The sequence below is a fragment of the Colossoma macropomum genome, unplaced genomic scaffold (genome assembly GCF_904425465.1).
Source record: "Colossoma macropomum unplaced genomic scaffold, Colossoma_macropomum, whole genome shotgun sequence".
Classification (NCBI taxonomy): domain Eukaryota; kingdom Metazoa; phylum Chordata; class Actinopteri; order Characiformes; family Serrasalmidae; genus Colossoma; species Colossoma macropomum.
Window position 1 is genome coordinate 12,844,814 of NW_023494793.1, and position 26,640 is coordinate 12,871,453.

The 26,640-nt window shown below is 38.9% G+C and overlaps 1 protein-coding gene across 3 annotated transcripts in view; it reads right to left on the reverse strand.

Moving 5' to 3' along the window:
• Window positions 1-11,251: 11,251 nt before the first annotated feature.
• Window positions 11,252-26,640, reverse strand: part of fgfr1a (fibroblast growth factor receptor 1a) — a 54,007-nt gene continuing 38,618 nt past the window's right edge. Inside the window, exons 8-18 of one of the 3 annotated variants that reach the window (XM_036578538.1) lie at window positions 24,792-24,936; window positions 20,084-20,274; window positions 19,147-19,292; window positions 18,167-18,288; window positions 16,828-16,938; window positions 15,207-15,397; window positions 14,961-15,083; window positions 13,817-13,887; window positions 13,563-13,700; window positions 13,307-13,412; window positions 11,252-12,656 (exon numbers count right to left, since the gene is read on the reverse strand). In XM_036578538.1, the coding sequence (XP_036434431.1) occupies window positions 12,477-12,656; window positions 13,307-13,412; window positions 13,563-13,700; window positions 13,817-13,887; window positions 14,961-15,083; window positions 15,207-15,397; window positions 16,828-16,938; window positions 18,167-18,288; window positions 19,147-19,292; window positions 20,084-20,274; window positions 24,792-24,936 (1,524 nt within the window). In that variant the 3' untranslated portion in view covers window positions 11,252-12,476. Of the gene's footprint in view, window positions 12,657-13,306; window positions 13,413-13,562; window positions 13,701-13,816; window positions 13,888-14,960; window positions 15,084-15,206; window positions 15,398-16,827; window positions 16,939-18,166; window positions 18,289-19,146; window positions 19,293-20,077; window positions 20,275-24,791; window positions 24,937-26,640 lie in introns of all 3 variants that reach the window. The other 2 variants (XM_036578537.1, XM_036578536.1) reach the window with 2 other exon arrangements.

Below are 26,640 nucleotides of genomic sequence, written 5' to 3' on the forward strand. Positions count from 1 at the left end.
TAATAATGTAGAAAACAGTAGTAGTATCATTATTAGATAATAATGTGTAATAAAGCAACAATAATACCAATAATGACATTAATGTATTTTGGAATAACATATATTAATAATAATAAGAACAACAATAATAACAATAATAATTAATTGATATTATTATTATTTTTGTTATTATTAGTAGTAGTAGTAATATAATACACATATTAATAAATACATAATGTATACAATAAACATCATTAATAACATGAATAATAAGAACATTAATAATCTAAAAATGGTAGCAGTAGTATCATTACTAGATATAAATATAAGACAGAACAACAATTAAAATAATAAAGATATTTGGGTATTTTTGAACAGCATATTGTATAATAATAATAATAATAATAATAATCATCATCATCATCATAATTATTATTGTTGTTTTTATTATTACTATCATCGTTGTTGTTGTTATGGGTTGTTTTTTATGTAATGGTTTTTAATTTATTAATTTATTTTAATACTGCAACATTGTCTGCAGCTATAACTGCAAATTAGGTCTGTATAAAATATATACTAGTGATTTTTGTAAACTGAGGAATTGCAAATGGATTTTTACATTTTACCACATTTTAGTTAATTTACATTTCACAGGTAATTCTAACAACTACTATAAGCAGTCCTGAACAGATGTTGTAAAAAAGCCCTGGTGCTTTATAAGCACTATTGCGAGCTCAGAAACTTAATAAAACTCTTTGTAAAACAATGCGATCACATCACAATGTCCTACGTTATTGTTGCGTGTCTTTTTGCTGCTTAAAAGGCAAACAGAACATGCCTTGAGCGAGAAAGCTGTAAATGTAAGATGAGATGGAGCTTTTCTTTGCTGGGTGTGTGTTCAGAGATTATGCTGGTGTAGCTGAGGGGCTAATACTATTTAACAAGCTGACAGGCCAAGACTGCTGCGGCTCACCTGTGCGTACGTGTGTGAGTGACTCACCCGTGGAGAGAATCTGATCCAAAGAGTGAGAGGGGGTGGGGCTTCTTAGGCACCAGTGCATTGTGGGAGCCACGTATAGAGTGCTAGAATCACTTCACTTCCACTGCTCTCAGGATAAATGATGTTTAAAAAGTGCATACAGGGCCTGAAACATCTATTCTGTGCTTCCACTCACTGGACACTTTACAAATAGGGGATCATTATAGTGGACGGTGGACCCAAAAACAATACCACCACCAAAAGGTCATAAGAGAAATGTGATTTGGCTAAGATGGGGTTGATTTAAATCTAGCCCAAGCTGTAGATTCTCACAGACTGTGATTGCATCATGTTGCATGGTAGCAGCATGGTCCATTTCTAACATCTCATTGGCTGAGACATGCTTGTAGAGCTCAAGACTGCGTACACATCAACTGTCAACACAACCATCACAGAAACAATTTTCACTATAAAGCATGGACCCACTCATGACATTCACTGTTTCCCATTGAAGACATCATAACTGAGTTAAAATCAGACAGCTGAGAGTTACAAAGACAAAGAAAAAACAACACAGCAAAATTACAAATCTAAACCTGATCATCCTAGGCTAAGGCTTTCTGTCATGGCAAGCATAAAAAATGTTTATGCACCATTTGTGTCTCACCTTTGATGACTCAATGCATTGAAGCAGATGTCTAAAATTTAAACACATTAAGAAATGTTGCATTGCTTCATATTTCCATTGAAATATATTCCATCAATGCTCCTTAAGAACAAAAATTCCTCCGAGTTTGACTAAGGGACCAAACAACAAGCAGAAAGAAACAAGAAGCTGGTGAAAGAGAAGTGACTTCAGCCTTAAAACGTTGAGAGATATTTTACAAGAAACTGTTCTACTTTTGCGGAAAGGTTTCCTGCCGGAGATGCGAGAAAAGAGGCTATAATTGAGCTGAAGCAAGTAAGTCTGCATTTTCATTTACATTTATTTTTTAAATCTACATTAGGGCATTATCTAGCACATATTAAGACATATTTTCAGTCAAGATGGTAAAACGTTACCTCAATAAAATGGACATAAAATGTTGTGGCTCCCAAGGCACATAGATTTTTTTGAAGGGACAAAATGGCTCTTCTTTGGTTGCCGACCCCTGATCTTATGGCTACTAAGAGAAAGGGTTAATTTGCTTACTATTATTATTAGTCGTAGTCCTAGTAGTATTGTTGAAAAATTTTTAAAAACAAATTCTCACTCTCTTGTCCTTGCTTGGTTTCTGGGTTTTGGTGTAACCATTTCTCACATAAGCGTGACTCATCATGTCTATAGATCTCTCTCTCTCTCTCTCTCTCTCTCTCTCTCTCTCTCTCTCACTCTCTCACTCTCTATCTCTCTCTCTCTCTCCTTAATTCCGTCTCTTTCTTTTGAAGAATTAGGGAGGGCATAAGAGACAGGAAATAAGAAACAATACAGCACTCCAGATTGACTGACAGGCAATGGCCCACATGTGACCTTCCTGTCAGTTCCACCCCGGCACTCCGGCCCCTTACGGACCCCCTGTCATCAACGTTCACACATGCAGCCAGTGACCCTAAACAGGCTTCAGCAGGCTGTCGAGGCTCAGAAATTCCTCGTCTTCTTTCTGCATCTGTCAGATGCAGCAATCTGTGTGAAAACACATTGCGCAATTTGCATGAGACTAAGTGAAAGGGTGGAGGGAAGGTGGTCTGGGGTGCTGTTTTTTCTCCATGGCTTCCAGATACGCTTAATTTAGCTGTGCCCTTATCGCAAGGCACCATCATGAAGCCAGGAAAAGCTGAAGGCCACACCTTTTCCGGTGATGGCCTCAAACTTTCTGAAGCACTTTTAGCTTCATACCTACACTGTATGTCCAAAAGTTCACAGACACCTGCTCATTCTGCTGAAATCAAGGGGATGAATAAGGAGTTTGTCCTCCTTTGCAGCCTCTACTCTTCAGGAAAGGCTTTACACTAGATGTTGGAACATTGCTGTGAGGATCTGTTTGCATTCAGCAACAAGAGCATTAGTGAGGTCAAGTACTGATTTTGGATATTTAGTTCTGGATCACTTTAACTTGTGCCAAAGGTACTGGATGGAGCACCATCACTCCAGAGAACACAGTCCCACTCTTCCACAGCCCAATGCTGGGGGGCTTTATTTACTTTATTATTTATGTAGAAGGTCAAACAACACTAATGAGTCAGTTTTAGGAAGCTGACTTTGAGGAAGCTGAATCTGAATCACTGCATAACTGTGCAAAAGAGAGAGAGAGACATCTTCATACCACCCAGTGAGCGTTCTCTGAAAGGAATTCCCCGAGGATGGTCATCCACGGTACTGCTGGGGTTTGGTCAGATTATGTGGATGGCTGAACATGAGTCATTTAAACAAAACGTGCAGCCAGCAAACTGAGCGAGTCTTCTAAAAGAGGAACCCATCCAGAAATCAGAGATATGGCAATACATGGATTTCAAATATATGACATATATTAGTACATTTGGATTTTCCTTTTATCCAACTTGTGACTTACACCAATCAGGCATAACATTATGACCTTGTTTCTACGCTCATTGTCCATTTTATCAGCTCCACTTACTATATAGGTGCACTTTGTAGTTCTACAATTACAGACTGTAGTCCATCTCTTTCTCTGCATACTTTGTTAGCCCCCTTTTACCCTGTTCTTCAGTGGTCAGGACCCCCATGGACCCTCACAGAGCAGGTACTATTTGGGTGGTGGATCATTCTCAGCACTGCAGTAACACTGATGTGGTGGTGGTGTGTTAGTGTGTGTTGTGCTGGTCTGAGTGGATCAGACACAGCAGTGTTGCTGGAGTTTTAAACACCTCAGTGTCACTGCTGGACTGAGAATAGTCCACCAACCAAAAATATCCAGCCAACAGCATCCTGTGGGCAGCATCCTGTGACCACTGATGAAGGACTAGAGGATGACTAACACAAACTGTGCAGCAACAGATGAGCTATCGTCTCTGACTTTACATCTACAAGGTGGACTCACGAGTGTCTAATAGAGTGGACAGTGAGTGGACACGGTGTTTAAAAACTCCAGCAGCACTGCTGTGTCTGATCCACTCGTAACAGCACAACACACACTAACACACCACCACCATGTCCATGGGGGGTCTTGACCACTGAAGAACAGGGTAAAAGGGGGCTAACAAAGTATGCAGAGACTGAAACTGGCCATTTTCAAATGTGGAACGTATGTTTCAGCCAATTATCAGCCTGTACAAATATATATATATATATATATATATATATATATATATATATATGTAACAAATGTTTAAAGAATATATGATAGAAGTGTATTTCATTTGGACATTTTGCTTATAAAACATCTTTTGGTGTTTGTATCAGACCTATATGTATGATCCATGCATCAGACATATGTATTAAACATGGAGTATATGTATGATTCATATATCATGCATGTGTTCACCCACCTATCAGACATATATGTATGATCCATATATGTGCACATACGTCCAATAGTTAATGCTTATACACCACATATGTGTACTGATATTCTGAAATACACGTCTGACCCTTTATGATACGTGCATTTATGGCCCATATATCAGATTTCCATGTGGGAGAACTGTCTAGAAAAAGCACTATACATACCCATACTGATACCTAAGCATGGCTGGCGAAACTAGCTGGCGCCAAAGCCAATTTTCTACAAGAAATACTGAACCACACATGAGACAAATGACTTCCAAAACAAAAACAAAGACGCTTCTGCAAGCATCCCTAATAAGCCAGATTATGAGACAAACAAAATTCCCAAAATAGCTGTTAATGTGTTTGTTGTAGTCATTAACATATTCTGTTTCGCATTAGTGAAACTAGAACATTGTGTAACGTTGAGACCTTGTTTCTAGTGCCAAAACCATAAAATTACAAAATAAATAAAAACCACACGAATTCCAGCAGCAGTTGAAGGAGTATCCATTTGCAGCACATACTTTAGCAGAGGATTATCACACATGATGGCTACCAAATGCATGGAAAAACATGGCATTGCTGGCCAAAAGTAGCATTCTATTAATGTCCATATCTAAAATTTTACATTAAAATTTGGTCCATATGTTCTGTGAGCTCAGCTGAGCACAAATCTGAAGAACCTTTTTTTAAATCAATCAAACCATATAGATAAAAAGTGAGTTATTATTGTTTGTCATTTTCAGTGTTTTGGTCAGACAGAACTACTACTATCTTTAACAAAAGCATAGATAATCCAAATTAGACTAAGAATAAAAATATGAAAACTACATGTAACCAAAAAAGTCAAATGTTCTGTTAGATGTTCATCCAAGGTATGACTACACCAAATTTCATCACTTTAGACTTTAGACAAACATCCAACAGCTCTTTAGCAACTCAGTCATGCTGGATATGAAGTGATTTTCCTGCTTTATAAGCTAAATAATGCTAATAGGCACCAACTAGCTGCTAACTGTTTGGCTAAATGTTGCTACACTCTGCTACCAGTTAGCATCCTTTCTGCAGCTGAGCACCTTCGGCACTTTCAGTGAGTAGAGTTCATTTTTTTTGCCTCAAAACTCTTCAAAAATGTTTTTTCTTTGGCTTTTTTTTGACAAAGTGTCAATCAAAGTAAGTGTTTATTTCCCAAAATCTGAAAATGTAAGCTGTTTTTACCATAAATTCACCATAAAATTAGCCTAAAACAAACAAGCATTAAGGAGTGGTTAGCTTGAAAGGGTGCACATGTTGCATGCTAACTACTAATAACCTTATAATTTACATAAATTAAAAAAAAAAAAAATGTGTGTGTAAATTGAGAAAAAAGAATGCGGATACTTATTTGTCTGAGGATCTTTCAGAAAACAATGATGCAACTTCCTGTGTATATCATAGTAAAAGGAATGTTTCGTTGTTTTAAGAGGGGGATCAGTTTTTGGGTAACAGCGTTGCACATAAAATGCGGGACAGGTTAGAATGGCTTTTTTGGTTAAATTAAACAGATTATTTAGGAAACATCTTTGTTTTAACATTAAATTGAGTGGAACTTATCCAAATAATACTGTAATTACGGTGTTACTGGAAGATTTTAATAATTGTATTTCATAGAGAAGTTCAATGTTGGTGAAGTGGGGCCAATATCATCGTATTAAAGGTCAATACAGACATTTTAAGTGTTTTTGTGATCATTTAAATGCTAATTTTAATAATTTTATTTTAAGTTAACGTAGATTCCTTCATTTATTACAGAAATAAAAAACAATAGTCACTTTTATTGCTTTTAAAAAGGTAATGGGACATAAATTGACTCTTTTCATGGAAAGCCTTCAGTCACGCTATCAGCTTGAGAACCACTGAGGACTACACTCACTATCTCTTAAGAACCTTTTCAAAGACTAAAGATAGAAGAGCCTAGAATACAGACCCCTACTTTTGGTCCTTGAAGACGTTCAGTTTCAGCCTGAGAGATAATAAATTCTTAGCTGCTTGTTACAAGTCCTTCAAAAGTCTCAACACAGTGTAGCATAGTAGACGATGGCTTAATCACTGTTTTATATGTTAGCTGCTGTTATGTTAGAAGCTAACGCTGCTAACTGATATATATTTCTTGAATGAATGAGCTGTGTCCTTGTGGCCACACACATCAGAATATGCAGATGTGAGACCAATCTTTGACTGGTAGGGTGAGTGTCTTTGAGGTGAAGGGCAAGTGATCTGGCAGCCATGACTGGATGAGTGATGAGGAACGTGAACATTGACACACAAACACACACACACAGACTCAGTGCAGCTGCCAAATTAATCAGCCCAGCTTGGGGAAATAAGTGAATCAAGCAATGAATCAGCCTGTATTGCACCCCAGCATTAAAGACGCACATTGTGATCTTACCTCTACTTAAAATGCCAAACAACTCCAGATACTAAAACCCCAAACATGAAGTTTATAGAGATGTGCAGGACTAATTTTAATATACAAGTTAATAAATAGATATTTGGTGAATGACTCTGGAAAACCAAACCATACTGAAAAAAACAGCACAGACCGGCATGAAGCCCATATACGCTGGTTTATGCTGGTCTACTGCTGGTCTGGTACTGGTTTAGCTGTTCACCTGGCATGGTCATGCTTGTTGACCAGCATACCAGCATCCAAAACACAACATATCGGGCTGTAAGAACAAAACCTCTTATCTCCAAAATGATAACTTTACAGGTGGAGGAAAAAACTTTACTTTTAATGCAACTCAATGGAACCAGACCTTTTGCCAAGTCATTTTGGGCCATTTCTTTTGGTCCATTCACCATAAAATGTGCACACAACGTAAAGGGCAAAAGGCATTTTCAAAACATGGCATAAACTGAAAAACAACAAAAATGGAGATAGGAGGTTTTGTCCAGACAGCAGTGATATGCTGGTTTTGCTGTTGGCCATCCAGTCTGTGGTGTTTTATTCTAGCAGGGAACTCACAGCTCAGTGTCAAACCTACTTACAGGCAGAATTAAGCTAAACTTTATCTGTATTTGCTGAACATTATTTTTATGTGATGTATAATGATTTATAGACAATGTTAGAATCAGTTAGCTAACTTTTTTAGCTAGTCATTCAGATTAAACATCACTGTGTGGTGCTCACAGTGCTTATAAAAACATTCTATGTAGAGATGAACATTAATTCATTTGTACACTTACCATTCTTTGTACGTTTCACGAATGTTTGCTGAAAGACCTCATAAAAGACAAGTTTTCCTCAGCATCTAACGCTGCTCTGACTAGCTGTAGTGCTAGCTTTAGCATTAGCTCCTCTGAAGCGGCAGCGTCCATTATGTGTGCCTAAATGATTTCCCTGGTTTGATTAATGTAAACATGGTTTCCAGAATCCATTTTTATTCGCTTTAAATTAAGTTCGTATCTTGTCAATTTTTAAATGTCCACCCTGAACATCATTTTTTGAATGAAAAATGTCTCCTCTGTGTGCTTCTAAATGTTCATTTGTACTACTGAACTTTTTAGCTGCTTTGTTAGCATAAGTGTTATAGATGCTACCAGGTAGCATGAGCTGAAAGTTTGACAGATGCAGCAACAATAATGAGGGAAGTGGGACTTTCTGAGAATTTGGCTAGTAACTTACTTTCTTAGCCACTTATGCTCGTAGGTATATTTCAGTGTGGTTATTTTATGCAGTTACTGCAAATTATATGCAGTAACTGCATAAAATAGCTTTTACAAATGTTCCCCTCAAATTAACTGAAAATGTGTTTTATGATCATAAACATAATGCTATATACTTACAATTTACTGCTGAAAGCCAAAAATCTTAGACGCTCTTTGTATTACTTTTATATAAATAATTTTTACAGAGCAGATCACTGAAGAGACGCCATCTGTTTATAGTTTATAGCTCAGATTTGTGGAAAAATGGGTCGACTTTCAGTAGACAAAAAAATTGTGAGTTCAGCTTCTTTTATTATAAAGTTTTAATATTACATTACCCATCTATTTAACTGGAAAGAAGACAGTTACAGCTCTCATACGACACCCACTTTTTGAATGAAGCTTTTAAAATATGCAAGTTATGAAGTAAAGAATATGACGAAGTGCGTTTTGGAACCACCGGTGGTTAAAGAGGTTAGGTGATGGCACTGATTTTGGGCTAAAAAGTCTCACTCAGAGGAAGACCTCTGTACATATGTTTCATTACTCAAACACACCCAAAGGAAATCAGTAGGTTGTCCTGTCAGATATATAACAGAGGCTGCCTCTTCAGATTAGCTAACGCGCTACTAAAGCTAACCGTTACAGCACTGGAAACTGAGGACTTGTCGTCTTCAACACAATGTAGTTTCTCCTCAGTGGACAATGTGCCAACATGATAGTTTGCCAAAGACATAGTTAGCCTAGTTAGCGGAAATGCACCAGAGCCAGTCACGCTAGCTCAGCCTTCTGAGTCATGTTGTAAACAACATGCCCTTGGCAATGTGCTTGTGTTAAGGCACTCGTGTCTAGTAGAGGCAAAGCAGAATATAATTTATTTACTTACTCACAAGACGGTCACATTTAACAGCTCTTTTAAAACGAAAAATCTGCATTTCATTCAATTGTTAGCCTGTGCATTTCCCATGATGAAGTAACCAATTATATACAAAGTATATGAAAGCTTGAATATCTGAAAATGGTTGCTTCAGCATCTCCCTATTTGGAATCCCATTATGGGTAATTTGAGTCGATATTGTCTTTTCCAAGTACAGGGAAATGTTAAAAATGCTATCTACAGCCAGCTGAAAAAAAAAGAAACTGCATGGAGCAGCACACATTCCATGGCTTAGCTGATCACTCAACATGGTCAAGCTGGTTGACCAGCATCCAAAACACAACACACAGTGGTTCTGGTGGTGATCTAGCAGGCTAGTAAATGGCTGTATGCTACAGATGCAGCAGATAGGTTGAAAAATGCTGGCATATTGTTTTAAATCTGTAGCCATGTTGGTCTACGATGTAACACCGATCCGGTTGCTGGGAACTTAAACAGCATGTAAAGTGAAATGTTGTTGTTAAGTATTAACACCTGTCCATTGCTCTTCTCACTACCTCAGCACCTCCCGCCGTTTACTTCCCACCATCTGTCTGATACAATAATACAATCCATTTAGCTTCCCACACTTCTATTCAGCCATTAGGTGGACAGCTTCCGTCTACATATACACATTCTTAAGAGCTGCATCAAGTGAAGTAAAGGCCAGTTCAGCATGTTGGGTCACCCGTCAGAGTTAAATGGAGTTCAGACTTTGTCAAGAGGATGTGAAGCATGAGACGGGGCACTGAAGTTTTATCAAAAGAAGATAAAGGAAGTTCAAAGATGATATTTTTTCCCCATAGGAAACGAATGGCAGAATGTCCAGGACACTCACACACAGCGCAATGCACAGATATAATAGCAAAAAATTTGCACTGAATTTAAGGAGGCAGTGAATTTAAGCAATCAATAAATTTAAGGTAGCAGTGCATTTAAAGTAGCAGGAGATTTAAGGTGGCACTGGATTTAAGGTATCAGTAAGTTAAAGATAGCAATAAATTTAAGGTGGCAGTGGATTTAAGGGATCAGTGAATTTAAAGTGGCAGTGGATGTAAGGTTGCAATGGATTTAAGGTGGCAGTTAATTTAAAGAAGCAGTGGATTTTAGATTCCAGTGTGTTTAATAGCAAAGGAACCACCTAGCAACACTGGACCAACCACCTTGAACACCATAGCAACTGCACAGCAACATTTAAGCAACACTTTAGCAACCATCAACAGTCCTCCACCATTTTCACGCTTTAATGTAAATCGCTGGCCTTTTCAAGCCAACGTAAAGTTTGTTTGCAAACTTTCCCTTTCTAGTTATTATGCCTTTAAAACTGATACATGCACATGACCCCTGTTCTGATTGGGCACCTGTATTGTTCTGATTCAGAAAGCAATTTGGGCTAAAATGCAACAACACTCACTACTTCAGCCTGGGCGTTAATATGCAAACGTGTTGTGACATCACAGCTGTAATAAATTCAAAATGGGCTGTTTTTGCAGTTTAGTTTTCACATATAAAATCAGAAATCAGATTTTCCCCATGATAGTGGGGACAATACCTTGTCAGGCATCACATGTACATGATATATTGCCCAGCATTGTTTAACCATCCCATATCGAGCGGCTCCATTTCATGATAGTATGTTATAAAATACAGCTACTGTCTAATAAAACACCCTGTATATTCACCTCTCAAGGACTGACACTTGTTAAATTTAAAGGCTCTCCTTTGCTCCCACAACCTTCAGCCGTATTCTTACAGGCGTCTCGTTGGCAACCTTTGATGGTCGTGGCTGTAAAAGCTAATACTGGACAACGGGGTAGGAGTGTGTCACTTGGCTGAGGCGCGCTTGTCCGTTGCTAAGGGAGGAAGTTGTCCGGCTGATGCATCAGTTGCTGGTAGGGAGCCAGTAGCCGCTGGTAAAAGTGGCCCCTGATTGATGGGTCCGCATGAGCCCAGCGTCTCACTAGTGCAGTCATTCACCCTGCTATAAATAACACGCTAACGGCTAGCCTCGGCTCTCGGCAGCAAGCGGCTTGCATTAGCATATTTAATCGGCCTCGCAAACCAGCACTAACCGAAGAGAGGATGGAACATGGGCTGCCTTGGTGTCCCTAATATAATTTATGATGTAGACTCACTCGAGAAACAGATATTTATGAGGTTGTTTATGAAGTTTGTCTCAAACTTTGAAAGCTCTGACTTGGTTTTCAATAGCATTTTATTTAATGTAATCCTTTTACAGTGACATAAGTGATCTGCAAATCTTTCCCCATTACGAGGAGGATGGTGTCTTTGCTTTTATGCACAGTCAATCAATCCATTACATGGTCAAAGCCTTTTACAATTCCCGGAGGCACATATTAAGCTGTTTATTTTTTCCTTTACCAGATTTTTGGAGAAATATTTCTATTCATAGGGTATTTTATTTTTTTTCATAAATCTTAAGACAAGTACCTTAAGACAAAACCACCGAAAAGTACCACTCTGAGATGCCGACTACTGTAATACAGAAGAAAAGAGCAACCACTACAAGTGGGAATGACTTCTACTAAACAATAGTAGCGTACTATTATGTAGCTTAACTAGTTATCTTGAGGATGGAGCGAATGCCATCGAAAAGCTAGCAGCGGGTCTGAGCTACATTAGCTTACCTGCATCAACGATACAGAACAGAACAAAACAAAACAAAAATGAGAATCAGTAAAAACTGGCCAGCTATCAGATCAGTTCATAGAATATTAGCATATTTTCATGTCAAAACTCTTCTGGACATTTGTCCCGTTCAAAAAACAACTCCAAAACAATCACTGGACATCCAGGTACAAAAAAGCAACAAAATCAATTAGGGTAATAAAAATAAGAGTAAAGTGTAAATATATATTCATATTTATAAATTTCTAACTGTATTTACAAGAAAGTCATTGTTCAAATGAAATGACTTTACTGTTGTAACAATCCATTGTTAGAATACTTTGACAGTCCAGTAAGTGAAATAAGCATTTTTTAAAAGGAATTTTTTGTCTGGGGGGAAAAGACAGAAAGACACAATGAAAGAAAGGTCCTTGTTTGTTAGCAATGAAAAATATCCAAAATACTCGTACCAGTCAGCAATTTTTTCCCCTTTCCACATCTTCTTGCCCTTTTTCAAGTCCAGGGGAAGAAAAAGAAAAAACTTTCTCCTTCCAGATGCATAAAATCTGTTCCAAGTGCCCTAAAGCTTGTCCACACCAACAGCTGAGGGGTGTCTGTAAATGATTAGCCGATGCTCTCCTAGCTGTATAAGGCTATCTGTAAAAGTCTTGAATGCGAGTTGTGTCCCGAACCGTACTCATCCACTCTGCAGTGTGCACTATAGTCAAGCACTATCTTCTATGAGTTCATGAGTGAAGTCCAGCTGTGTAGCACACACTACAGGAGGTGTGTGCTCAGCGCTTTTTGAAGGCCACCCCGCGGTTGGGATGAGGAGGGAATTTTGGCAGACAGGGTTCGTCAGCGCCGGGGTCATGGGAGAAGACTGAATCTTCACCGGACGAGCAGGTGGAGCTGCGCGTGTCGGGGAAACTGGGAGAATACTGGTCCAGAGACACGGACAGGTCTAGATATTCCTGAGCAAAAGACAGAAGAAAGTACACAGAGCTGTAAATATGTGACAACACAATTAAATTTTATCACAGTTCAATTTTACTACAATGTGATTGGTTAAAATTCCTCATAAATGTGACTGGAGGAACCATTTACACAATGGTGGAATACAGAAAATAAAAACAAGTTTTTTTTTTTCAAGTTTAAAAAAAAACAAGTTTTTATTTCTACATTTGAAAAATGGACCAAGAATTTTTTTGGGTCAAAAATTATTAGAAAACTAAATATAAATAAATAAACTGATGGAATACAAATGAAAAAGTATTCAAATAATCAAACATTTCAAAATCAATCCACCTTCAGATGCGCTTACATGTTGATGATTGCAAATTAGCCCACATTTCTTAAAAAATAGCCGAAATGACACTTTTTTTTCTACTTAAATCTTTATGATGACTAACATTTAGAAAGGCTTATTCCAACAAGCATCAGCTGTCGTAACACTTAATGGGTGAAACCGACTAAAGCAGCATTTATGACAATTTATGCTTGTTGGAATAAGCTGAATAAGTCAAAATGTAGCTTTTATTTGAGTAACTATGCAGCCGTACGAATTATGCCTTTCAGTAAAGTGTTACTGAAAATGGTTACAAACTGACAGCAAAGAACTCACCTGATTGGATGTCATTGAGAGAGTGCGGTCCAGGTCCTCCACGAGCTGTTTAAAGGTGGGCCTCTGAGACGGGACGGCGTGCCAGCAATCTCTCATCATCATATACCTGAGAAAGAGTTACACAGATAGACAGGTGGAGAGAGGGAGCATTTAGAAAGGAGCATATCGTAACAGGGCCACCCCCCAGGGGTGAGAGGGGACAAAAACAAAAATCAAACTTTGAGCATCCATTTATTGAATAAATATGAAGTCTTACAATTCATGGGTGCATGTTGAGGGGCGGTCCATGCGGTGGCCCTCCTTCAGCAGTTTGAACAGCTCCTCTACAGGAACACCTGGATATGGAGAACCGCCCAGAGTGAAGATCTCCCACAGGAGCACCCCGAAAGACCACCTGCAACAGAGATAGACACGACATTTCAGCATTAGGATCTAAACTAGTGCATTAACAGTATGCATACGTACTATTACTGAGTTCAGAGTTATGACTGAAGAGAAAAGCACACTCACACGTCGCTCTGATGGGTGTAGATACGGTCGAACAGAGCCTCTGGAGCCATCCACTTCACTGGCAAACGGCCCTGCAGTGAGATAGATTCAGTCAGTACTGATCAGATCTATTACTTGGAATTAGGGGTGAGGGATATGGAAAAAAATGACAATTTTAAGATACACATTACAATATTTTGCCAGACACAATGCAATAGTAGGGCCCCAATTAAAAACTGCCATCAAAAACTGAAGTGATTTTAATTGTGTTTCCAGTACACCCAGCACTGCACTAAATACAGTTCCAGGACTAATTATGCTCTCTTTGTAATAAACCATGCAGTTGGTCAGTGTAATATCAAAATTTATCATGATAACGATAAAATATCTTCGTATCGCCTGTCTCTACTTAAGATAGATCAGTAATGCTAAACAGGGGTCATACTTGCAGCTGGGGCTGCTTATTGGTTTATCAGTAGTTATTTTTAACAGCCATGAAACAGAATTCATAGTTTTTTGTTTCTCTTCATTTTGTATGCATGAGTGTCCTGTAGTCCGAGCAGTTATCCAAAACTCCAGCTCTGGTTTTACTTAATGTAGACATACAGCCAGGAAAACGCCACAAAAAGCTGTATTTTTTCTTAATTATAGTTTAATTATGTCGTTGAGAGGTCTTCTCAGTCATAATGCACATATTTAATATATAATGCATGTTGATAAAGTTTTTTTTTTCTTATAAAGAGTGTAATTTAAAGACGCAGACATGAATTAACAGTCCATTCTGCTAAGAAGTTCAATAAAAAGCACTTGGACTTTCACTGGTTCATGTAGGAGTTGTGTGGGTGGGGTGGAGTTTGAGTATAAAAATGAGCCAACAGATTGGCATCAGTGTTAATTACATTTTCAAAACTTGACTTTTTTTGGTCTGTAAAATGGTGTGAAAAGGCCTTTGATCACTCGCTTTGGCACAAATAGAAGCTGTGACCCCATTCTGCATGTGTCTGCTTTTTGTCTACTGTAATTCAAATTTTGAATTATGAAGCCTTTCAAGAGCTCGTCCAAAAACAGGAAAAGCCCATAAAACAGCTCAGTGCAAGAGAGTGAGGGTTTGGCTCTAGAGCAACTGAAATTCAAACTGATGATCAGTGCATGGTGGAACACTCACATTGGTGGTTTTCTTGTAGTAATCAATATGGTGAATGTCTCTGGCCAAGCCAAAGTCTGCTATCTTCATCACGTTGTCCTCAGTTACAAGGACGTTACGAGCAGCCAGGTCTCTATGGATACACTGAATGAACAAACACATACACACACAATTAATATGACACAGTGGAGCAGGAGGAGAGGAGTTCTGAGTATGTTCTGCGTATGTTTAACTCCCGCTTGAACAGATACGAATAGGGATTTTTACCTTTTTGGATGCCAGGTACTCCATGCCGCGTGCTACTTGGTAGGCGCAGGACACCAGGTCTTTGATGGACATGTTCTCCACAGGCACCTGGTCAGGGTTGTAGCAGTACTCCATCCCCGGGGGACGACGGGCCCTCAGGTATTCGCGCAGGTTTCCCTTGGAGGCAAACTCCACTATGACGTAAAGTGGACCTGAAAGAGGCCATAATCATGCATGAGCACCTTACAGAGCGCTGAACAATGTGACGCTCCTGTATTTGGGGGAAAAAGGTTAGATCAGATAGATCCTTATTTTTTTGTCTAGGAGAAACAAACCTATTCATGCTCCACCCACAAATGTGTTCTTTCATTGTGGCTTTTTTTAAGGTTCGACAGTCTTTACAGAATATTGACTGAAATCACATTCAAACTGAGACGCTGTTGTGTTTATTTTTGATTTCTTTTTATGTGGCATGCGTGTGAAACGTAACACTTAAGATAGATCAGGCAGTGTTTCTGTCACGTAAACAAGGCTTTTAAGGATAAACATCTGATTGAGGTCACCAGCATTTGTTAGCTAGCTCTTTTAGCTTTACTAGTTAGCTAAGAAACCATTGTAGCCTATACCTCTTGCTATCGCAGCATGGCTACAGTTATGCAAACACCTATTTCTAAAAGCAAGACAGCATCCAAATGTTGTATCGCATCATGTCACAAAGCCTTCACTGCGATTTTTCTGAATCAGTATTGTAACTGCAATCTAAATGGTTATCATTTTCTATAAATCAAGCTCCAGGCCTATTTTTTGCCCAGGAGCACAAGCACTTCTTCACAATCCACTTTTTCTGACATGGTTGGTTGCAGCTGTGAAGAAACCGGTGCAAGCTTCTGATTGGTCCAACTCAACTACACATAGTTTACAAGCTTTTATTTGTTATTTGGTTAAACTTCTTCTCTTATGACGATGTTGATAATGTAGGCTACAATTTAAATTGCAAGAGCTGCAGTTTTAAAATTGCACTCTTTCAAGAGGTGATTTCGATTTAAAACCAATTAATTTTTCATACGTACAAGTATGCACGTCAACTCAAAACAAACTATGAACCTCTCAGCTAATAGCCCGAGACCTCAAATGCTTCAAAATCAAATAATTATCTTCTTACCTACATAGTTTTTTAATTGCATAATTTAAATGCAATATTAGTAGCATATCAAAGGTAACACCAGCGATCAAAAAAACTATTTCTCATAGTGGGCCAACATTACATAAAAGGAAAACGTTCAGCTAAACATATCACCTGTAACTTAATTAACATTATTAAGTTTGTGGGGTTTATTCATTTAACTAAAACTCTGTTGTGCACTACAGTTTCTCATTAGGTTGAATGGGATTTCTGCCACCATTCTGTGAAGCTTGTTCCAGCTGCTATGACAAAATGCATGTGTGGGCGTAGCAGTGGTAGGTCATTTCAATTCTAGCTCCAGAAACACACAAAAACATCATATGACGAATAATTTTCATAAAAGTCAGTGGAAAAATAGCAAGTGCATCATCAGATCTATTTTGTTATAGTCTCTGGACTGGCTCTGACGCAGGCCTAATGCTTTATAAATCATTCAGTCATGAAATTAAAGTCTCTTACCGTCCTGTGTGCAGGCTCCCAGCAGGTTGATTATGTTCTTGTGCTTACCAATGATCTTCATCATCTCCATCTCAGAGATAAGGTCCGACAGGTCCTTCTCTGTGGCATCAGCTAAAAAAAGGAAGAAGCAAAAAGACTTAACACATTCATCCTGAAGTGACAGGTCACGCAAACTTCAACCTTTAAGCCCAGAAAGATGCTGGAAGCGATGATATAATTGAGGCTGGTTTTTTCAAGAGAAAAAAAAAAAGAAAAGAAAAAGATTCATCTGAAGTTAATTAATAAATTAATTTATTTTATGTTTGTGGTTATTTCATCTAATCATTTTGGGACGATTTTGCATTGTTTGTAAAAATATACTGAATATAGAACTTTACAGTAGTATTTGGGGGATTTTTACATATTTAAACAATTAAATTAGTTCACATATTATTAAATATGTATCATTAGAATTACTTTCAACATTGCATTTGAATCATCACCTTCAGATCAATGCATCAGTATTTCTACACTCCTATTAACTTCTGAATTCTTCGAAACTAAGCATGTTTTTGGGGGTTCTATAAAACTTTAGTTCCTTTAAAATCATTCACAGATCACAGCACAGGAATATGAGCCCATATAGCACAAACATCCATATTAGCCGGATGACTTTTCCTGCTTTATAAAGACTGGCAAATATTTGAAGTCAAGGCCTGTCGTAAGCATCATTATCCACCACTCTCTTGCTCTGAGTGCCAACAGCAAGCACATTAGAAGCGCACATCTGAGTCTAATATGACTGAAATACGATATGTAATGTACGTGGGATTAGGGAAGACATCAAGTTGGAAGTATGAAGAATTTAACTAAATGGCATTTCTTTATCATTCATCAATGAATGTTGCCACCCATTACAACCCATTTGCGATATGAAGGCTGATTTGTAGCCGTCTTCAGCTCTGGGTGCAGAAAGCAGCGGCTCTAATGTGAACTGGGCAAGTGTTCTAATGACTCCAGCCATTAGTAAGCTAAAAAAACATAAAGTGGGGGATGCGAGTGTGCAGCATCTACAAAAAAAAAAAAAAAAAAAGAAAAAACCCACACAGCTAAAGGCAGGAGAGGAAAAGATGCGGCAGCACAACTGCGGAATACAAATGAGGCCGAATGACTCAGTCCAAGTTTATGCTCCTGAGAAAACATCATCATCGTAAAGGGAAAAAAAAAACAGAAGTGTCATCTAGACCTAAACACTGACTCCCCTAATCAGGTTTTGTTTGGAGAAGAACAACATCTGGGTTCCATCACGCCCAAATTCAGGCATCGGTTTACTGTAACAGGTGCGTAAAAAATCACTCACATTTAAGCATCTTGACAGCTACTTTGGTAATGCGGTTGGGTTTGTCTTTGTCCATGCCCAGAACCTCTCCCATTACCACCTGGCCAAAGCAGCCTTCACCCAAAGGCTTTCCAAGCACCAGTCTGAATGAGTGAGAGAGAAAGAGAGAGAGATATTAGATCAGATTCAATATGTTCACTGCTGACTGTACTTCAGTAATCGTGTTACCTGGCTGTATGGAAAAATCCAAAGCCTATTTGTTTTCCAAAGAGTTTACCTTCTGTCCTTCTAAACTTGCTTAGTGTACATTCCCAAAGCCCTGAGGGCACCTAAGTCTTCAATATGTCTAAAAAGGAAATTCCACTGATATTTCTACATTTCTGCATAATTCAATGGTTAAAACGTAAAGAGTCATTCAGACTACTTTGATGTGAAAGAGCTCACTGTACAGAGTTGACCGACTTCTTTTTTTTATTATTAACTGTGGCGATAGGAACCACGTCTACAATGACGTTGTGATGTGTATAATTCAAATATACCCATTTTATTTTATATGTTTTATATGTAATGGTATGGTAAAATCTTTTGGGACTATTTTATTCTACAACCCTTTCCATGTACCTGTCAAACATGAACGGCTTTTTAAAACACAGATTTAGGCCAAAATCTTGTCTCAAAAGTATCACAAAATGTTCATATTCATAACCATTTCATGTAAGAAACCTTCCGTAAGACAGACTTTAGAGGCATTAAACAAGTTTGGTCCCCATCACCACCACTGAGCAAATTCTGACTCAGTAAGGTTCTCCAGAATTATACTCTTGATTTTAGACCACTCGGAATGACAGTTTGCATCTTAATGTTTGAATTATATAGACATTTAGAAATACTGGACGAATTTCCAAGCAAATAAATGGCTGTGACCAAGGAAAGCAAGGAGCCCCCAACTTAAGATGAGCTGTTTGTGTATATATGTAGGAGTATGCAGATGGGTGCATTACTTGTCTCGAGGAAGTTCCCAGCGGGGGTCCTGGGGTAGTTCGTATTCAGACACTCCAGAGAGCATGGGGGAGCCGCTGGAGGACAGTCGGGAGGGTTTGACCAGCATAGCGCCGGAGTGCAGAGATGAGCTGGAGTCCACAGACACCTGCACAGAGACACTTCCAACTTACTCTCCATACAACACCACTGGATAGCATGTACATACATCTGAGTTTACATGTGCGAATTATGATTTTTATAGTATTAGAGGAGCTGTATACTTAAACAAGTAAGGCTAGGCAATGTCTCTAAAATGTTATCACAAATTATTTTTCCCCATATCGTTTGACACTGATAATTTCCTGTAATTAGTATAAGCAATTCCTAATGCAAAGGCTTATTCTGATAAAAGGAAATGTTTTTTTTTTTTCGCTGCAATCACAGATTTTTACCTGAAACTCAACGCCTTTTTAACTTCCATAATTTCGACACTGAAAAAAAACTTGCTAGCTAGTTTTTCTTCAAATTCAGCAAATAAACAGTAACTGTGCATTAAAATGCCCAAGTGTTTTCTGTGTAGAGGATGTGTTCACTTATTTCAACTTAAGAAATCACAGAATCATCTAATTTGCCCAAACTTTTGTATACAACTATAAAAGTGTGATCTTAATAATTACTGTTATTTTAGCGCCTATTACTACTCACAAACCTGCAATTTTCTACTCCTAAAACTCCAAAACACCAGACCTGAGGAGCCTGATCTTTTCTCACTTACCTTCAGCAGACCCAAAACAATCAAACCAACTGAATCAGTAGAAAAAACTTCAACAAGCATGTTCCATAATCAAGTATTTGTGCACTGAATATTTCATATAGTAACACATTTATCGCACTTGTAAACAAAGAATACATGTTTAGCGGTAGAGTAGATCAAACCCCCTATCTACTTTCTGTTACCTGTCTGCGCAGTGGGATGCTCTTGGCCAGCTTATGGACAGCCATCTGGCTGTTGAAGTCGCTCTTCTTGGCTGTGCTGTGCATTTTGACCAGCACAGCGATCACCACCATCATGCAGATGAGGAAGAAGCCCACGCAGTAGATCAGGACCTCCAGGTACGTCTGGTTGGGCAGCGGCGTTGGAGGGACAGCTGCTCGGAGGGAAAAACCATGCGGGACGTGGCACAAGGACAAACAGTAAGATATCCGTAGCTGTACTGGTCCGTCATTGGTGAGGGACCATGTTCATAAAGGACCAAACCAGATCCATCATGGCAATGATTTCCAACCCTGGTCCTGGAATCCATATTTTCATAGTTCTGAGTTTTCCCTGCTCTTGTATGCCCACTTCAGCTCAGAAAGGGCTTGTGAATTAGCTAATATACCAGACCATATTCAATGAAGTATGTGCTCATTTTTGACCAAAATAAAATTCTAGCCAGGCATACAGAAATTTGGTAACAGCCCATTCTGCTAAAAAAGTTAAACAGCATGACGAGCAAACTTACGAAACAGGCACTGTGTGGTGTAATTAAGAGAAATGGTTTCAGCTCTGAGCTCCTTATGTTAAAAAGAATGAACGGATCACGAGCATCCATGAACTCAGGTGTGAAAGATCAAGATTTTTTTTTGCTTTGAACTGTAAAAAGTAGTCTTAATGGGAAAATACCATAAGGCATAAATGGAAACAGTGCTAGATGCGCTGAAAACGCAACCGTAACATAACTGTTTTTGGAAAAATATCAATATTTTGTGATAATTTTGTTCTGATGTATCGCTTTTCCAATATTTCTCATTGTCCAAGCCCTAAATTGTGCAAAAATCTAATTGTGGTGAAATTTGAGACTTCACAACATATTAAACAACCTCCTAAAGATCCGGAACTGAATCCAATCATAAAAAACTCAGACATTTACGATCCTAAAAGCAGAAATTTTCCAGAACCAAGGTTGGGAGACATTAAACTATGGAACGGATTGATCTTTACTGACATTGACACCTCCATCTCTGAGCCACTGGAATGTTTTTTTGGTTTACAAAGTGTGCTTTGCTTACAACCACATTCCTGGAGGAGCCAGTGCATTTGCTGGCTGCTGTGTGCAAATGAGCACTTTCCTACTTCCCTGAATTCCTTTCGGATAGACCATGTATGAACATGGCTTTCAGGCTTCCAGAACTGTTTCATTTACTCACAGTGCCGCATTTACACTGGCCCTCCAAAAGTGAGGTCAGGACCCTTGCTTTATGCTAATGTGTCCAAAGCATAAGCGCTCTTATGAATACACACAACCACCACACCCAAATCACACACCCGTCCTCCAAAACAACACCATCAAAACCCACCCAAAGACACTCAAACAAACACAGAGGGGGGTGGAAAAAAGTGCTCAGAGCCTTTAACATGACTGCCACATTGCATAGAGCACAAACTCCTATTGTAGCACCATAATCACGTCTTTCAAGCATCGGGTTTCAGCCCGCATTCTTCTGCTTATGCACCGGCGGAGAGAAGGAAACTACTGCTCATGACACTTGGCAGCCTTCACCTCCAGATAAGACTAAAATGTCCTATGTAAACTGTTACATAAGCAGAAAAGAAGGTAACTTGATTTAAGGTTGGCATTTAAGATAAACTAGAAGCGAGAAAATAAACTACATTCATTGGCATGCGCTGGCCAGGAAGCTGTACTCTATTCCATGAGATGGCACATGTCAGCAGTGCATAATCAGCTAGCTAGGTCATGGGCTAATGTTACATGATAAATCTGGATGATAAAGCCGTTTCTTACTCTAAGGAAGCAATTTTCTCTAGCCTTAAGGCTCTGGTTAATAGAACTGGACACATGCACTCAGGAAAACAGGCATAATGAACAATACAGATATATTTCCAGACAAAAATACGACATTATGATCAATTAAATGAATGCTTAATATGAACTAATGCTAAAAATATATGAAAAAGTAAATGTGCTCTTAACCTCAGTAACTGTACTGTTGTGTAATGGTTGGATGTTTTCTATAGGCAACCTTGTTCTTTTCCCATCTAAGGCATTATTGGAAAGCAAATGTGAAGACTTGGAAGTAAGAGACAGGTACTTAAACCCCATTTTAGTTCAAACACCAACACCATATACACAAAAGTATCCAATTTTCCCAGTGTTGAGGCTTTGATTGACAAACAGCTTGATAAACCGAATCCATTCCGATGCAAGAAATGGATCTGCTCCCTTCTAGGGATCGTTTATCCAAGCAAACCCAAAGAGTATGCTGGGTATTCATTTCGTAAGAGGAAATGACATCAGCATAGCCTGCTCTTTGGTAGTTTTGTCAATCTGGCCTAACACAGATGTTACTTTGAAAGAAATGTATTAAATTAGTAGAATCCGAAAATGAAAGGTTTAAAAATGGAACCAAGCCAGGCCAAATCCAATATCTATCCAACGGTCAATATGCATTAAAGGAAGACTTCAGCATTTTTCAACATAATATTTCCTGTACCCAAAACATACGGTCAGTTACCACAGATAATTTAAATACTTCTCTCTGTACTTAGAAAGGACCAGGGGGGGGAAAAAAAAATAAAAATAAAAAAAAACAAAAAACTTAGAGGTCAGTGCTGAAGCAACTGCCCATTGGGTATAAGTGAGTTTCGAGTCAACAGATTTTGCTCCTTTAATTCTATACAAGGACACATTTCAAAAACCTTATTTGTGGTAACCGACTGTACGTGACACAAACAACAAATACAGATTAGGTGGAAAAATACTGAAGTATTCCTTTAAACACCAACACTTTGTGCTAGCACTGCTATTCAAGAGGCTTCAAATTCTGAGAACAGCTCTAATTAAGAAGAACTTCATACTCTGTTTAGTGGTTAAAGGAGTTGGACTTGGCTCATTAGTTCCATTTAAACAGAAAGGAAAAGAAGAAGAAATATTATCGTGGTTCCACCGTCTTCCATACATCATGTAAGAGTGGTCAAACCACGCAGAGGAAGTGGCTTTCACACAGGATGGGACCCTTTCGGCCGCAACACAACCAGTATTGGTGTTATGATGAAACTCAAGCACTGGGCCAAAGTAAAGGAAAAAGCCAACAATAGCTTGCAATGACCGCAATGGGTTAACCACAAGTAAACTCAATCTCAGTTCACGTTTCATCCATATCAACCTCCTCATTAAGGACCCAAACAGTAATCAAATACTTCCAGACCAGCATTACGGCCACTCACGGAACAGTCTGGAGTTTACTAGCTGTAGGGTAAATATACCTATTGTATGTTTCGGTGGTTTCAGGCTTACAACACTGTTATTGCTTGAAAGCCTCTGTGAAGGCAATGGCAGCTGCAGCAACTTCTGATTGGGTCTTTAAAAGGGAATTAGACCCATTTTTCAACATTGTTCCACAGTTCAGTGGTTGAGCTGTAAATAGTCACGCAGAGCGGCTTGATGTGAAATGCGCCATCAAATATAGCAATTTTTTTACTATAAAAGTTACCAACAAACCTACATGAGCCTGAGGGTTTTTTTATATGTAATGTTGATCACAGCAAAAAGTGTTAAATCTGCAAAAAAATAAGTTTTCTTTGGGGACTATTTTGCCTTATGTTCTGTAAACACCTCTCTGGCAGGAAAGAATACATTTTAGGACAAAACCATACCTCAAAACTGTTGTAAAACAAGGCATTACACATTGTATTCGTAACCATTTTAAGTACTAATTACAACTTAGTTTTTAGAGGTCATTACAGAAATTTCTTACGCCTGAAATCCTATCTTTAATCACCACGACAACTTCAGTTAGGACTGAATTTAGGACAGAAGCGATTACAGAATAACAGTTCTTGAGTTCGTAATCCATTAACTCCAGATAAGAAAACAGTATTGGAGAAACATCCTAACTAGACTAAATTTCCTAAATTCTGTCCTAACTTTAAGATAAACCCCAGAGCTGTCTTAACTTCTGTCTGTTTCTATTGTTTTGTGCAGTGACAGGCAGCACAGTTCACTATAACTAGCATAGTAATAATGTTAACGCGGTCGGCTAAAGTGTTCGGGAAACAGAAGAGTGGCAACGCTCTGGAAAAACAGCACAAAGTGCCGTCACAATATTCCTAACTGCAAGTTAATCGCACTTTAGTTTTTTTGACATTTTTTACACCAGTAATGGGAGCTAATGTTAGCTAATGTAGCTAACGTGATTATTTTGATTACGTGTTTACATTTCAGCTGCGCGTGTATGGTCGGTTGCTAGGTAACAGACATGACAACTGATTGTTGACTTAGGTCAAGTAACTTGGGATGCTGTAAAATAAGATTCCTAAATTAAAATCAGATTTGCTTCTGTAACACGAATTTCTGAAAAATCTTATCTTGACTTGTCGTATCTTAAGACAAAAAAAAAGATTTTCTGTGGCCCCAAATCTGACTTGGTAAGTTTCTCTACAATAGCACAATTCACATCAAACGACTCATATATCTTAATGATTTACAAAGGAAGAAATCTTGAAAAATTGGTGGAATTGGTGGACAAACTGGTGGAATTCCCCCTGTTATTACTGGACCACAGTGTTGCGACCGAGTGTGGGCGTTTTGTGTGAACTGCTAGTGGACAGATGGATAGAAAGAAAAAGAAAACCGAAAAAGAGCACCAAAAGAACCATAGATACCTTCATAGACAGTCAACCATGCAGAGTGATGGGAATTGCCAATAGAGTTGCCAGCCAAGCAGGTGTACATCCCCGCGTCCTCTAAAGTCACATTCCTGAGCTGCAGCACCTCCATATCCTTATCCGTGGTGTTGAGGCCTGCTGTCTAAGAGAGAAGAACCATAGGATGAAGCAGGAGAACACCAGAAATAAACCCAAGAGAGAGAAAGACAGAGAGACGTGAGAGGAGGTGGGAAAGATCAGTTCTTCAGAAAAAGCACCCAGAAAGACAAAGAGACTGAAGATGGAGTATCCACGGAAGGAGACAGAATTCCACATTTCCTTCCACCTTTATTTACAGAAGTAATAATATTCCCGGTGGATGCTGGCTCCAGCGACGACCCTGCAGATGATGACTAGAGGCTGGTTAGTAGGAAGGAACTGCTCCACCTGCCAAAGAAACCCACACCTGGGGATGAGGAATCAAATTTGGAGGCAGGGGGGTGGACATTCACCCACCTGACCACCCTAGAGTCCATCTCTACATGCACGAGATGGGCTACATGGAACTCTACCCAGCAGAGAGGGAACTCGAGAGGGGCCAGTAAAATACAAGACAGAGACAGAAAACAGAAACAACAGAGGAGGAGAGTAAGGCACTGGCAAACCGCTGGCAAACAAACCAAGCAGGACAAGTAAACATACAATAAGGACAACAAGATAAAAGAGACAGAGAGTGAGAGCGAGAGAAAGAGAGGGGAGAAATGAGAGAAGAAAAGACTGGGGAGAAAAACAAAGAAATGAGAGAGAGGAACAGAAAGAGAAATATGGGAGAAATATGGGAAAAATGAGAGAGGGGAGGGAAAGAAATGGGACAAATGAGAAGAGAAACAAGGAATAGAGAGAGAAACAAAAGAGAAAAAGAAAACAGAGGAAAGGAAGAGAAAAAAGAGATGAGGACAAAAGACAAGAAAAAAGGCAGAAGTTATACGGAAAGAAAAATTTGGGGAAGAGAACAAGAGACAGGAATGAGTGTGAGAGTGACAGAGATAAAGAAATATGGGAGAAATGAGAGAGAGAGAGAGAGAGAGAGAGAGAGAGAGAGAGAAAGAGAGAGAGAGAGAGAGAAAGAAAGAAAAAGAAAGAAAGAAAGAAAAAGAAAGAAATGGGATAAGAGAGAAAGATGAGAAAGGAGAAGAGGGAAAAATAGAGAGAAATGAGAAAAAAGAGAGAGCGAGAGAGAAAGAAAGAAAGAAAAAGAAAAATAAAGATAGAAAAAGAAATGGGCAAAAGATAAGAAAGGAGAAGAGGGAAAACTAGAGAGAAATGAGAAAGAGAGAGCAAGAGAGAGAGAGTGTGAGAGAGAGAAAGAAATGGACAAAAGAAAGAAATAAGAAAGAGAGAGAGAAAGAAATGAGAAACAGAGAAGTGAGAAACAGAAATAGCGAGAGAGAGAGAGAGAGAGAGAGAGAGAGAGAGAGAGCGTGAGAGAGAGAGAGAGAGAGAGAGAGAGAGAGAGAGAAGATGACTGGTGGAAAAACAGCCAGGTGAAGGAATTCAGACAAGCCTGGTCTTTAACCCACAGTAAAACTGTTTGAAGGCCGGGCGAGCGAAAGCACTGGGAGCGCTACGTTCCCTTATTAGGAGGGCACAGGGAACCAGCGGGATGAAGAAAGAAAGAGTGAGTCCAATATAAATGAAAGCTCAAACGCTTCCAGTCAGCTCTGCTGGGTTTTTCCATGGCATCATTCACGGTCCGGGGCACCGAGGAAAAAAAGGAGGGAGGGAGGGAGAGATGTGTTAATGTTGGCACCTAACTACTCGCTAACTTCTCTGTCTGTCTGTCCAACTGTGTCCATCTGTCTGTCTG